The 16127-nt window shown below is 38.9% G+C and overlaps 1 protein-coding gene across 4 annotated transcripts in view; it reads right to left on the bottom strand.

Annotated features, from left to right (window-relative positions):
* MAPK14 (mitogen-activated protein kinase 14) overlaps nt 1–16127 on the bottom strand; it is a 72401-nt gene that overhangs the window by 33806 nt on the left and 22468 nt on the right. For all 4 annotated transcript variants that reach the window (XM_045772060.2, XM_045772059.2, XM_045772058.2 and 1 more), the window contains exons 2-3: nt 14217–14346; nt 7900–7958 (exon numbers count right to left, since the gene is read on the bottom strand). In XM_045772060.2, the coding sequence (XP_045628016.1) occupies nt 7900–7958; nt 14217–14346 (189 nt within the window). The remainder of the gene's footprint in view (nt 1–7899; nt 7959–14216; nt 14347–16127) is intronic.

Below are 16127 nucleotides of genomic sequence, written 5' to 3'. Positions count from 1 at the left end.
TAACTCTTTAAAAGTAAAAATCAGATCATGTCACTTTTCTCCTCAAAAGCCTTCCCTTTTCATTTAGAATAAAGATAAAAACCCCTTCAATGGCCACTAAAGCCTTACATAATCCGGTACCCCCGTCCTCAGTTATCTCTCTGCCCTCATCGTCCACTTCTCTCTGCTGTTCACATTCAGCTCCACACTGGCCTCCATGCTCCAGGCACACAGGCCCCTTGCTGCAATTCCAATTCAGCATGGGGGTCTTCCACCCCGGAACTTTTGCAGCGGCTGTTCCTTCTGGTTGGAAGGCTTTTCCCCCAGATATCCATGGGTCTAATTCCTCTCCTCCTTCAAATGTTTGCTCCAAAATTCCCCTTCTCAATGAGGGGAAAAGCATTATTCATCTAAGCATTATTCAGTCTATCCTTGGCCACCCATTTAAAACTGCACCTCACCCCCTACCCTCACACTCCTAACTCCCCTTCCCTACTCTACCTTTTCTTTTTGTCCACAGCATTATTGCCTGCTAATATACTGTCAAATTTTTTGTATGCTCGCTGTTTATTGTTACCTACCTGTACAATGCTCAAGGAGGACAAAATTCTTTTTGTTCCTGTAGCAGCTAAAGGAACTAGAACGGTGCCTGGTAGATAGTAAGCACTCAATTACTACTGAACAGAATCAAATGACCCAGGACAACGCATATAGATATACTAGTAAGACCAAGCAAGACACATCTCATTGAAATACTCCTGCCAAAGATCTTCTGGTCAGCAGACCAGATGGTTCTAATGTAAGGAGTGAAAGCACCATTTAGCAGCCAAGTAGACAGCTTAGCCAGCTTATTGCACAACAAACTATTCTCCTCATCTGAAGCAAAGACTACTGAGAGGTGTCTTCTACATGACCCGCATCGACCAAACTAGACTCCTTAGTCTCCATATGGTAGAATATTGAGTCTAGTTATATCCTGTATATCCTGTTACAGGATAAAAACAAAAAAAGCTAGTCAAAAGAGAATGCACTGAGCGAACTACAGGAAAACTAGACCATCAACCAGCTATAAACAAGACAGCACAAGGGTATTTCTTCTATCACTCCACCAACAAATATTAACCATTGAGCACTGGGGATGCAATGATAAAAAGGATGAGAGGAAGGCATATATAAGCATAAAATAATAATAGAGCATGATTAGAACTAGAAAGGGAACGCCAAGGTGCTAGAGGGCCCCAACCCAGACTAGAAAGGGAACGCCAAGGTGCTAGAGGGCCCCAACCCAGACTAGAAAGGGAACGCCAAGGTGCTAGAGGGCCCCAACCCAGACTTAGGAAGGGAACACCAAGGTGCTAGAGGGCCCCAACCCAGACTAGAAAGGGAACGCCAAGGTGCTAGAGGGCCCCAACCCAGACTTGGGAAGGAGTTAATGAGGGAAAGACTGAAGGATCGAAACTCTAAGCTAGACCCTGAAACGTCTCTACGTTTTGAAATCAGCTCATCTGAGAAAAGGGGGCATCTTATTGACATGTCAGACAAAACTCAGAGGTATTTTCTTAAAGGATGTGTAATTTATTCAGCTTTCAAGTGTACGTCAGTGAAGGCATCTACAAGGGCTTCACCTCCTTCATCTTTCTCCCAGACTGATTCTCTTATATTACCTATCTTGGACACTCAGCCTGTTTTCAAAGAATGAAAGTATGTCTGTAAGTCCGAACAATGAGGCTGGGTACTTCTTTCACAGTGATGGAGGAAAGCATTATTTCCAACTAGATAATGTTTATTTGCTAAATCAGGAAAACAATTCTTCTCTGCTACAAAAGTCAATCAATCAGAATTTACCTACAGTTTTTATCCAAATACAAAAGAAAAATCAATGGTTATCTATCTACTCCTTTAACATTCTCCATTAAATGCAAATCTCTTTTTCTGTACAATTTACATGTTTTCTTTATTTCTTTGACTGCCTGGAATAAATTTTAACCTCTACACCCACCCATATTTATCTGTTTCTTCAGATAGTTATTACCTTCTTCCTCCACTAAGTTTCTCTCATATTCTGATATCACTTTAACACCCTGTATGTTGCTTCCACATTACAAATTTGACTTGGTCGTTTAGCTGTTTTAGGCAAACATTTATGCTTCATCTCATTAATAACAGGCACCACATGCAACTGGAAGGCCTTTAGTTTTGATATCTTACACAGAACTGATCACAGTATTTACCCAATAAGAAGGGTTGGTAGACTTTTAAATAATAATCATAGCCCTGGATCAAGAAAAATGTGATCAGAAATAGATTTAGAACGAAAAGACCTGAGATGTGTGCAATTCGTAGGTGGTATTACAGAGTTGAGTTCATCTCTCTCAAGTGCAGTTTCCTCATCTGAAATCTCTAAGCACTAAAGATTCAACAAGGAAGGAAACAAACTCCCCACTCTACTACAGCATATAAGCCAGAGAGAGAAAAGACACACAGTAACAAACATGGGATGGTAAACTGTGCTAAGAACCAAGTGGAGTTAGGAGCAGACCTGATAGCGGAGGCAGGTTGCAGCTATGGTGGTGAGGGGGAAAGAGCTCCTAGTGAAGAGACCCTTGAGGAGGGTCCTGAAAGAAACGAAGGAGCCAGTCATGTGGATATGTGGGGAGAGTGTTCAGGCCCACCTTAGAAACCAGGGCAAAGGTCCTACTGAGAATGTGGATGTCTGTACTCAAGGAAGAATAGAGGCCAGAGTGGCTGGAATGCAGAGAGTGAATGGAAAGAATATAGACGGGGTCAGAGAGTACCCAGGAACAAATCATGGATCCTTCAGAACTGACCACACTGTCTTTTGTTTGATTATTTAAAATTTTCTTCTCTCGAGCGCTTGGGTGGCTCAGTCGGTTAAGCAGCTGCCTTTGGCTCAGGTCATGATCCCAGGGTCCTGGGATAGAGTCCTGCATCGGGAATCCCTGCTCAGCAGGGAGCCTGCCTCTCCCTCTGCCTGTGCTCCCCCCACTTGTACTCTCTTTCTCTAACAAATAAATAAAATCTTTAAAAATTTTTTAATTTAAATTTAAAATAAAATTTAAAAAAATTTTTCTTCTCTTCCAGTAGGAGTCTGAACTCTATCATCAGGGATCATGTTTATCTTATTTACTGCTACATTCCCCAGAGACTAGCCCTGTGCCTGGTACAGGTTGTGCATTCAAATACCCAAACACTGGGCACCCAAAAGCCAAAACACTGAATGAAATCAGGTTAAATGTAAATCCAGAAACTCCCTTTACCTATTCGGTATGCCCAGCAGCTTTTACATTGACATAAAAGGCTACACTGATTGGTTAAACCATCATTTTTATCAAACGTGACTCTAAACTAGGTGATAATCTGCCCACTGGTCTTCATGAAAACAATGGCGGCTGACCAACCCTGTTGGAAGGTCCTCTGCTAGATCGTAGAAGAATCCACAACTCTACTTCCATTTGTGTCTTCAAGAACTAAGGAGAGGTAAGGAACTCAGGTATGAGAAACCTGCAATGTCAAGTTGTAAAAAAATGGAAAAAGCGGTAAATAGTAGGGACAGACTGCCTTCCACTTAGATGACAATTCAGTTTTCCTAACATTTGAGGAAATAGTTTCCACTAAGTCCAAAAACTCTTCACTGCCTCCTAAGCTTGGTTAGAGAACCTCTATAGCCAAGAAAAGGCAACAGTGTTGCACAAAGGTGCAGCTTACTCTAGGGGTTAGGTTCTAAGACTGGCCATTTAAAATTTTTTTACTTCTATTGGTAACTAAATATTTGCAGCATGCATATGCATATATATGCCACCTCCTGCCAAATATTGCCATTTAGAAGCCAACAGAAATGTCCAAATGATTTCCAATCATTTAAAATGTCTAGTTATATCTCTACAAAATTTTGCTGTCTGTGCAACCACATCACACAGCAGTCACCAAGAACAACCTGATATATTCATCTTTTAATTTCACATTTTCCAAACAATATCGGTTAGATTCAGTAACTGCACGTTATTCCTAATGATCAAAACTCACTACCTATTGTTCCTTTCTTAAAAGTACAGTCTTATAAATGAAGTATGCAGAATGCCTATTAACCAAGAAGTTAAAAATCCAGTAAAAATTTGAATTGTATGATAAATGAAAAGTGCTAACTGAAACATAAAGGCACAAATACACACAACACATAATTAAGTTACTGTAAATATGAAAACTAGATATTTTATTAATTAGCATGAAAAGTTCATGTTCAAAATTATAGCCTGCTCCAAAACTGGCAGCCTGTAGAACCACTCTAGCCTTCAGCGTGTTTCATTTGGCCCGAATACATTTTTTGTTTGCTTGCTTGTTTTGTTTTAATGTCAATTTGAGTGCTTTTAGGAAGTGCAAGTATTCTGTTTCACCACAGATCCTACCATTTCCAGTTGTATAATACTGAGCCTCATTTACGTTATTTGTCTGACCCTAAAGGTATTTAAATTTGCAAACCTTGCAATTGTTGGTGAAGATGTTTGGCCTCATGCAAATTCTGAAATGACTTTGGAAAACACTGAAATAACCACAGTCCTGATAAGCGCTAATTTCTTTCAGTGATACAAACATCATAGAAAAATAAACAATGAAACATTTTCGTAAGGCAACCTTAGGGTTACCACTCTATTTTCAGAGATCCACTTCAGGGGCGCCTGGGTGGCTTGGTGGGTTGAGCGTCCGACTCTTGATTTTGGCTCAGGTCATGATCTTGGGGCCGAGGGATCTAGCCCCCATCAGACTCCCGGCTCTGCACTCAGTGGCAGAGTCTGCTTGAGATTCTCCCTCTCTCTCTGCCCCTCCCCCTCCTCGCGTGCTCTCTCTCTCTAAAATAAATAAATAAAATCTTAAAAACAAAACGCTTCAGAAGTCCACCACCCCAACTTTCATCACTTGCCTACCAGGTTTGATTAGAGAACCAGTGGGCCCACAGAAGCAAAGTAACTTGTCCAGGTCATACAGCCAAGTAACTTGGTTATGAAAGTGTTCTTGAGTTTACTTCCTTCCCCAGTTAAGATTCTGATTTCATCAAGGGGAAAGATTAGTGTTTCCCATTATTTGGAGACTTTTTCTAACACCCCTCTCAGCAAGCATTCAACAAGTGGTACTGAGATTTGCTCCCAAGAAATGAACTCAGTTCCTGTTTATAAAATAACCAGAACCCAACTCACACAATGTTCGATGACTATTATATCTCAATAGAGCTAGGAAGGAAGGAAGGAAGGAAGGAAGGAAGGAAGGAAGGAAGGAAGGAAGGAAGGAGCGAGCCAGAACTCAGCTAAATTCAAGTAGAGAGAACAGATTCCTACTCAGCAGTGACAGTATTTGTTGAATGAATGAAGAAATAAATGCAACTTTAGTTCAGTGGGTATGCTTGTAATCAGTGGCCTTCAAATGGATAAAGGAGCCATTGGCACAACAATGGATAAAACTTCACCTTTCAAATAGACACTAGCCTTAAATAAGATCTTTTCACATGGAAAAAAACAGGTTCATAATCCAGTTCCATAATGCCTGATTAAGCCAAAATACAGATTTTCCCAGTCAGCAAATCACCAAATCCTTTGTTAAATAATAAATCCATTCTCATGATACCTAAAATTTTAGGGTATAGCTCAGACCTGATTCAAATGTTTTCCAGAGTAATTCACAAACACATTACTTCAGCATTTCTTCCACATCTAGGCAGAATATCAAAACTCACCATTCTTAGAGCAGTGAAAATACTCTGTATAATCTTAAATGTTAATATGTGATGATGCATTTGTCCAAATCCACAGATTTACAGCACCAAGAGTGAACCCTAAGGTAAACGACGGACTTTGGGTGATCATGATGTGTCACTACAGGTTCATCTTCGGTTAAAAAAAAAAGAAAAAAAAGGGTACCATGCTGGTGAGTGATGTTGACAATGGGGGAAGCTACGCATGTGCGTGGGGGGGAGGGCAGGGGCATATTTGGGAAATCTCTGTACCTCCCTCTAAATTTTGTTATAAAGTTAAGGATGTTCTAAAAATATTCTTTAAAAAAATAAAAATTAATTTTAAAGGGGAAAAAAACCCCACATAATTCTGCAATATTCTTTTCCAAGTACAGCCTAACAGGAGGGCTCAACAATTTGCAACACATGTGCCCTTGCCTGGGTAGCATCCAATAACCTTTGGAAGCCTCCACATTCCAGTGCCAAGCAGGGCGGCAGGTTCTTAGTTATTGCCTATTTTTCCCTTTGTTTCTTTTTTTCTTTTTTTAAGACTTTGAGAGAGAGAGAGAGAGAGAGAGAGTGGGAGCATGAGCAGGGGGAGGGGCAGAGGGAGAAGCACTCCCAGCTGAGCAGGGAGCCTGACAAGGGGCTCAATTTCAGGATCCCTGGGATCACAACCTGAGCCAAAGGCAGACACTTAACCGACTGAGCCAGCCAGGTGCCCACCCTTTGCTTGTTTCTTAGACTTTCATTAGCAGGATCAAGGTTAACATGGGTGGAAATTCTCATACCTGGACCAGATTCTTCACTTTCATCTTCTATTCTTAGCCATATCATCTTCCAACTAAGTTCACAAGGTGGGAAAAAATTTCTGCTACCTTTCCTGCTTCTTTCTACATTTCATGTTCTATGTTTCTTTTTCATTTTTTTCTTTCACCCCTTTCATTAGACAGAACACACAAGCTCAAACATATCCCCCTGCTTATTCTTTGGGAAAGGAGCAAATGATGCTTGCAGTCAGCCTAGGATAAATGAAGTAGGAGAAACTGAACACAGGATAAGGGTGGGGAGAAAGTAAGTTCAGCCCTGGGGACAACGGGGAGTAGAGGTTAAGAAGCAGCCATGATCTGCAATTCTGTTTTGATTTTCACAACAGTCATCCTTTCCAGTAGTAATGCTAAAATTTCAAGAGGACAAAATGTATAACTCTGAATTTAAGGTGTTCCTTTTCTCTATGGTAGAGTATATCTGTGAACTGGGGATGGGAGGGAGGTGGGCTAATTCAGATACTGGGAAAGCTACAGTAGATAGCTCCTACATGCACAAGAACACCTGCTGGAATCGATCTTGTACTCACACATGTGCAATCTGGGTATGTGAGGGCATTAATGCCCCCTGGAGCAAACCCTTGCCAACAGGGTCAGGGGCCAGGGGATAAATGCTCCCCATCTGAGGTGCATTCAAACTGCTTCCTAGAAGATCCTGGTAGTTTTCAGCCCAGTTGCCCACAATGGTGACCTACTAAATAAATATTCTCACACCAGCTTTCTCTCCTGTTTCATTTTCCCAACCTCCCACTACTGGTTCCTGATAATCTCAGGCTAGCACTGGGAGAACTAGCACTATGCAGTAGCTTTCTCAATGCCTGAGGCCCACCCCTTGTCTCAGGACAGAAATCCAGTACGTCAAGGAAGAGCATACAGGTCTAGTACCATTTCCACATGCAAGTGGGACAAAAGAGAGAGAAGAACTTATAGGGAACCAGGGCCTGGTTACATTTCTTGATGTGAATGTAATGATGTAAAGTGTAAAGGTGTCCCTTTAAAAGTGGGACAGGCATTTTGAGAACAAAAATCATAATCAAAACTCCCTATGCTCCTTTCCATGGAACTCCTGCAAGGACTCACCACTGAATCTTCACAATGTGCCTGGAATGATGAAAATACTAATAGACAGTTGAGCCTTGAGCAATGCAGCGGTTTGGGCGCCGACCCCTCCCACGCAGATTTATACCACACATGATATACAGCTCTGTATCCATCCCCTTCCCCTAGGGGAGTTGGATCATAGGAATAAAGAATCCTTTGAAGCCTGTATACTACTAAATGGTGCAGGAACAGAAGTGGGCTGCTAATCTTCATCATCCAGCTGAGGAAGGCAGATGCAAAAGAATCACTCACACATCATTGAATTCCTCCAGAGACCTTGCAGGTGTAAAAACATCCAACAGACCAATCACCTAGGAGAGAATAGAAAAATCAAGCAGTAAATAAATATAGAACTATAATATCCATCAGGTCTTAACCATTTTAATAGGAACTGATTTCAAACCCCACTATTTCAGTTCAATGACATCACACCATCATAGACTTAACCACGACTTATTTTTTTTACCCAAATTATGCTTTTGATTTTTACTTAATAGCATCACCTCCCAGAATAACATATTTTACCATTAAAAACATCATTTCTTTAGAATTTGTTCACATATAGCCATTAGTTTATCAAGAAGCAAAAAGATTTAGGGCTCTTGACTTACACATGCCCTAACAGCCTAATGAACAAGCGGAAGAAAGTCACACTGCAACACCTATTACTATAGTATCATTTTTCTTTTTTAAACATATTATTATTCCATGAAAATTTTAGATATGTAGTGTTCAAGACTGACACTTTTTGAGCCCCATAATATTCTCTTAGTATATTCTTGGTGTTATTCTTATAATACTCTTAATATTCAGATACTTTTCTTAATTATCATCAGGTATTTAGATCAGACTATTAAAAAATGAAAAAACAAAGGCCATGTTTATACAAGGATAATGCAAAAACTACTTAATACTCGGTAAGCCACGGTTTTTGAGCAGTTTTTCTGATCATGGAGTTATACTGACTAATCCATATATACCACCACCATTCCCCAACCACCGTCAGTTACTCCTAAAACCGAGGTTAAGAATATCTGGAAATGAAACAAACAAAAGCTAAATGGCCTTTATGAATACTGACCCATGACTGGGCCTCATTAGCATTCTGCTCTAACCTAGCAAGTTAAAGAACAGCCCTGACAGTAAAATATACCAATGCTCAAAACATTACCATAAAAAAAGAACACTCTTAATTAGAATGTTACTTCATTCACCCATCAGGATTTTAAAAGTAATTTCAATTACACAGCCTGAACCCAAAAGGGAAACAAGCCCAAAAAAAGGCCTTGGAAGTCAAGGAGAATAGCTTTTCAAGACTTTGCATCTTATTCCAAAGGGAAGATACGGTTATCCATAAGATCATTACCCAGACAACTGCATACAAGAAAATCAAAATTACTTCTAATTGCACTACCTATTATAACTATCATTAACATTTTGAGATATTTCCTTTGATGTTTCTGATGTATGTACATTAAGAGTTGGGGTTATACTCTGCATAGTTTTATATCCTGCCTTGTCACTTACTATATAATGACTGTATCTTCAAATATTTTTCATGCTCTACCATTTGTATATACCATAATTTAACTGATTTCTCATCTTTGGACATTTAAGAAACACAGCAAGTGTGTGTGCATATGTGTATGTACATGTGTGTGTAATATATATTTTTCACATTTTGTATTTCCTTCCAGAAAATAAATTTCAAGAAATAGAATTATAGCATCAAAGGACACCAATACACTTAAGGATCTTAATATTGTCAAATTGTCCTACATAAAGGTGAAGTCAGCTTACATTCTCACCACCAGTGTATCCCTGACCTTATGAAAGCTCTGAATAGTACTTTAAATTTAAGTCAAATCATTTTCTTTTACCTTCCGCATCTAAACCATAATTGTTTTCCTTGAGTTTGATATACTCCTGGCTTAAGACCTCTGGTCTTTTGATTACTCTCCCCATCGCCACTTGTACTTTAGGTAACTGAGATCTAGAAGCCAATTTTATTCAACTGTTCCTTCTTGCTATGTGAGATGTCCCACCTCCCCAATACAACAGGAAAAGTTTAAAACAATTTACACTGTTTTACATTATTTCAATGGTGATTATGAAAATCGTCTGATTAAAGTAAATCACGAGAGATCAATTTACACAGGCTTTTTCACGCAAGAGTTACCTCAAAGACAAAGTAAAACAAAATAAGTCCAAATCATTTTCAAATAACTCCAACTTCAATTTGAAAACACAAGCATTTTGGAATCCAACAGCTGTAAGTCTGAACTCCACAGTCAGTTTGTGATTTCCTGGATCCATGAACTTATGTCTTCTTCAATCCAATAATCCAGCACTTGGAATAGTGCCTGGCACACAGTACTTCAATTAATATTTGTTAAACAAATGAAAGAAAGGTATCTTCTCCAAGCTTCACTCCCTCATACAGATGAGAGAGGGATGCTTATTTGGGAAGATTAAGTCGACAATGTAACTGAAGGTGCCTTGTCCAAAGGCCTGACCCTCTGTTGATTACCAAAATAAGTGGTGATCACAATCCTTAAGTTTTATAAAGAATTACAAAGTACAAATCACAGAAACAAACTATTTGAAGCAGCTACTTCCGGTACAAAATTTGAGATACAAAGCTAAGCTGAATTATTCAAATGATTAAGAAGCATGACTGCCAGAAGCACAATAAACTAATTTGGAAAAAATAATAGAACAAGTATGTTAGCAAACAGCCTATCAAATTTTAATTTCCTAAAAAGGATACATTTTATAAGATTAAAACTACCCATGTTACATCAAAAGTATTTTTAATTTTCTGTCGGCTTTTACAAATATCCCTTCTCCATTTATTGTATTTATGGAGTATTCATCAAAAGGAAAATACTGTAAAATAAAGTTTCCCAGCATTAGAATAGGTCTGGGGAACTTTTAGGAATATTCCATAATCTATTCATTTCTCATTTCTTAAACGGAAACTTCCTTTTAATTCAAGTTATATTTTAGCCTATTTCTATATTCTTTTTTCCAATATGTTTTCAGACACCCAAAAGTAACCCAGGAATTATTTAGAGAACGCATTTATAATAGAAATAATCAGCCAATGTCTCGGATGACTGTCCTACAATGATCCAAAAGCTGACAGACAGAAGTAACATATTTTTACTAAACTGGCACATACTCAAGAAAAAACCCACTTTAACTCTGTCACCAAAGACAGCATCTAATGTATTTAACACAAGTGCACCAAAACAATGACTTGGTCTACCACGGTAGGGTTAAATCTAAGGCTCCCAAATACAATTTATGAAAGGATTCCTTGGATATTTTTAAATTTCAAAATGTACAGATCTCCAGGCCCTAACTCCAGGCAATCCTCGTAGCACCTACCCAGAAAGCAAAAAGATGCAACTGGCAGGCTGCTTCCCTTTCATCTTTCCTTAGAGCAGGTGTTAAGGAGATCGAGGTCACAAGTTCAACCAGGAATGTACCAGCTAACTGTTCACAGAGTAACTCTTACAGGCACAGAGGACACACCCCTAGCTCCTATTATTCATCTGGTAAATGTGTGTCTGTCACTCATTATCACTAATAAAAGAAATAACTTCAGATGAACCATTGATTCTGAGTCAGGCATTTTTGGTAAAAGATCACATGTGCACTTGGCACCTAGAAATTACATTTGTTACCAATACTTAATATTGTCAAGAGTTTTAAGCTGCTGCTGTTTTCGGAGGACTAGTGGCTAGTTAAAAATTATACAGCGGCCCAAAAGAGTCATTCATTCCTTCATTCATTTAAAACATTTTATTTTTAAGTAATCTCTACACCCAACATGGGGCTCAAACTCACAACCCTGAGATCAAGAATCTCATGATCTACTGAGTGGGCCAGCCAGATGCCCCCCAAAAGAGTCTTTTTTTTTTTTTTTTACGATTTTACTTATTTATTTATTTGGAAGAAAGAGTGAGAGAAAGATATAGAGCACAAGTGGGGGGAGGGAGAGGGAGAAGCAGGCTCCCTGCTGAGCAAGGAGCCCAATTCGGGCTCAACCCTGGGATCATGACCTGAACGTAGATGCTTAATGGACTGAGCCACCTAGGCACCCCCAAAAGAGTCACTTTTTTAAAAGAAAGAGGGAGAGAAAGAGGAAGATGAAAGAGAGGAGCTCCTCTTAAAATCCTCAATTACACTTATTTGGAGGTCTTAGCTCTTCCCTGGGTAAAACTACCTTTACAATTTGAGCTTCTAACAAGTGTTTGTGGAATAGGGTGACATTCAGGAATTTTCCTGTATTTTCCTATATTGAGTCTGTTAGCCCCTGTAACAAGAAGAGAACTATAAAACATTCAGCCATATGCCTTCTTTTGTTCAAAACCAAATCACCAATATTTAAGTACAGATGAGCCTCTAATTGATACTGCTAAAAACTAACCATGTTAACATGAAAAGACCAACTGCTATTAAGCAAGCTGCTTATGAAACAACTTATGTAAATTAAAATCCTGTGTTCCTAATATTATCAGCCCCTCCTTTCTTTTAAAAGATTTATCCATTCATTTGAGAGAGAGAGAGAGAGAGAGAGAGGGAGAATGCAACATGGAGGGGCAGACAGAGAGGGAGAGACAGTCCCAAGCAGACTCCTTACTGAGCATGGAGCCCAACACAGGGTTCGATCCCACAACCCCAAGGTCACGACCGGAGCCAAAACCAAAAGTCACATACTCAACGGACTGTGCCTCCCAAGCATCTCATCAGCCCTCCTTTTTTTTTTTTTTTTTTTTTTTTTAAAGATTCTTGTAGCCCTTCCTAAATTAGAACAATCATATCCCATCACTGTGGCCTCTTCATTTCTACAGAGTGACCCAAATGTAACCAGCCTAATACCATATAAGACACATTTTGAAGTACCCCATACAGAAAATTAAAGCATGATAAATAATCTTGTTTCTTATGATTACTAGAAAAGCTAAGGCATGGATTCAGATAATCCAAAATAATCTTTGCCCTAAACATTGGCTTAAATGGTCTATGAAGAGAAGCAGAACAATAAAGTATAGTGCTGGTAATCTAAGCCAGATGCTCATAAATGAGCACTGGCAACATCAGTGGGATCCCAGGGCCTCCTGAAAGTGCTTTGGGGTTCCATAAATGTTTCGCTTGCATTCCATTTTCAAAGTTTTCTTTATTTAAAAAGCTATGATAATGTCTTTGTCACATTTATTAATGTGTAATGAAAAACAGCACACACTCAACTGTGTTAAAAACCAAATGTAAACGCATCAGTTAACCTGCCAGGCCACCTTGATTGTACGCAGACCCTGGAATAAAGCTCCTCCTGGTAGCTTTTTCCATATATCTCAACTTGTAAACATGTCACTGATGAGGAAGGCTGCAGCACTGCACTGAACTTTTTAAAAATTCAGCTTTGCACATGGATGCTTACAGAAATCATACCTAGGAATAGAGGTTACCTGGGGAAAACAGAATTTGCTCAATAGTACGCAATTAAAATAAACCATGAAAATAAATAAGCTAGAGCTGGGATTACAACAGCATTGGTAATCCAATTCCAAATTCAAGTCTCAATGCTCCCAATTTAGAAGAAATGTATACCCTGTGAAACAAGCGTATATTAATAAAGCATCACTGATCTCTAATTTAAAAAAATTTTTTTATTCAATTAAAACAGAAAAGGTCTGAATAGGCAAGTAATAAATTTACACATTCTGAATTTTTTTCTACACAGTAACAATAGGGTGAAATGACTAAAATCTCTATGGCCACTGTTTCCACAATGCTACAAATTTTACAGTTCCTTTCATATGGCAGTCACATAAATTCTTTTAACTTGATTTTGAAATTTAGGAAAATAAGTATCCTCCGGTAATTGTTTTTTCACTTTCAGCTAATAGTCCAATTGCATCCTTTTATTTAATGTATTAGGATTTTGAAGCACTCCTTTGCAGGATGTCATTGCTCTCAAATTTCCAAACTGACAGAAAAGAAAAAGTTGTATTTAACTTAAACAATGTCTTCATCACATTTATTAAAATACCTGAATCTGGAAAAGCTGTCTTGAAGAAGATCTAAAAGGAAAATTATAATATTAAACTATCCATAAATTAATAGTCACCTTCAACAGGACATCCAGTGAACCTAAGGCATACTGCCTCAAACTTCCCCACTGGAATAACCCATAACAACACAAAATAGCCTTGGACTCCCATATTCGGACACTACAGCCTTAAGTATATCCGGTAAAGAATGCAAAATCTGTTTGTAATATTTTCTCTTAAAAATCTTTCTATTAAAAAAAATGTTGGTTAATGCTTTCCCTCTAAAACTGTCTGAGTAACACTCGAACTCCAGGAAGATGTACCCATTGATTCCCAAGGCTTTGGGTGGCTATCTGGCATCACACAGCAGCCACAAACACCCCAATACCAGAAGCGTGGTCCAAAGTTTGACGCATTCTCGAGTACTCCCATCTGCAGTAATTAAAACACCACTTCTTCCAGTCTGTTCAAGAGCAGCATTTATTCTTCCTTGCATGAATAACTTACATTTTCATGTTTCATATGTTTAAGTAACCGCAGTTCTCTGTAGGTCCTTTTGGCATGAATAATGGACTGAAATGGTCTGGAGAGCTTCTTCACTGCCACACGTAACCCAGTTTTTGTGTCAAAAGCAGCACTAAGAAAAAAAACACAGACATGAAGAATTCACCATTGAACATGCTCTAAATACTTCAAAATTAGCATTTATAAGGAAGGCTATTTCATTTCCAAATTAAATGGGCCTATAGCAAAGTACAAAGTATAAAAACTAAAACGACCTATAATCCCCCTATCCGAAGTAATCTTTTATTATTGGTGTTTCCTTCTCATCTTTCTTTCTATGCATCTAAATCGGGGATCAGAAAGTTTTTTCCATGAAGGACCAGAGAATAAATATTTTAGACTTTGTGAGGCTTAGGGTCTTTGTTACAACTACTCAAGTCTGTGGTTATAGCCAGAAAGCAGCCAGACAATAAATTTAAAAATGGATGTAGCTGTGTCCCAGTTAGCACAAAAGCAAGCAGCCACTTGATCTACATGAGCAAGAGACTGATATACAAAGAGCTGGATTCTGTCTCCCCTGCCTTAGGCTTCACAGTCACCTTGCCACAAAATGCTGCCTGATCAGAGTGGAGGGCTTGGAATGACTTCGGGACGAGCTGGCACAAAAATTTCTTGAGTGCCTACAAAGTATCTGCCACTCTTCAGAAGCTAAAATACAAGAAGGACAAGTCAACAAATCCCTGCCCTCAAGCGACGGGCAGAATCATACAATAATTTCCAATAGTGATGAGTGCTATGACTAAATAAAACAGAATAATGGGGCAAATAACAGAAAGCCAGTGGGGTTTTGCTACTTCAGCTAGGATGTCTGAGCAAGTAGGTTCAAGCTGAGACAACTGAATGATGAGAAAGTTAGCAACCATCTAAAGGTATAGGGAAAAAGAGCTTCAAACAGAAGAAAAAAATAGTATTATTATAAATACTAAAATAGTATTATTAACATTTAGTATTATTAACAATAGTATTAACATTTATAATAAAGACTCAATAGGTTTTATTACATACCAGTAACTGTTCTAGACCCTTAACGTTAATTTTTAAAATTAAAATTAAAATAAGTTTTAATCCCCAACACCGCTGTGAAGTAAATGCTATTATCATACCCCCACTGAGAAATGAGGAAACTGAAGCATAGAGATGCTAAATAACTTGCCCACGATCACAAAGCTAGAAAGTGGCAGGAGGAGGGAATCTGGACCCACAGCTCATGCTATTATAACTTTGCCACACTGCCTCTCTGAAGAGCAAGTGCAAACAAAGGAAAGAAGAAACAGAGGTAGAAAAAACAGGGCATGCTGGAGGGTGTAAAGATGGCCTGTGTAGGTGGAAGGCAGAAAGCAAGGGGAGAGGAGAAAAGAATGAGGTCGAGGCTAGATCATGTAGGACAACTATAGCAAGAAACTTGATGTGTATTTTCATTATTTTTAGAGACTGGGCTAATCCGATCATGCCTCATCCTCCCGTTTATCTCAGTCTCCAACGGGAATCCAAGATTTCCAGATCATCTACCATGACCAACTCTTTTCCATGTGACTCTGTACTTACTTCAGAAGTTCCCCTCCTCTCCCTCCCAAATTCTTAGACTAAGTCCTCACTCTTCAACTCCCAATTTGTTATAAACTCCTATAAATCTTCATCCCCTTTCTGAGCCTTCCCTCCATTTCTTTAATTGAAACTAGGCTCTACCTTAAAGACACTACTTCTCTTACAGCCCTGCCCTTAGAGGGGATTCTCTCTCATATCCCAAGTCCCTCGTGGCCAGCAGGTGGGGCAGATGTCCTCCTCACCAACCATTCCTACTTCCCAACTATAATTCTCCATTTGTTTTACAAAAGCCCGGACTCACGGCTATCA

The sequence above is a fragment of the Ursus americanus genome, chromosome 32 (genome assembly GCF_024610735.1).
Source record: "Ursus americanus isolate L20-20 chromosome 32, mUrsAme1.1.p, whole genome shotgun sequence".
Classification (NCBI taxonomy): Eukaryota; Metazoa; Chordata; class Mammalia; order Carnivora; family Ursidae; genus Ursus; species Ursus americanus.
Note: the sequence above shows the minus strand (reverse complement) of the source record. Positions and strands in the feature narration are given on the sequence as shown.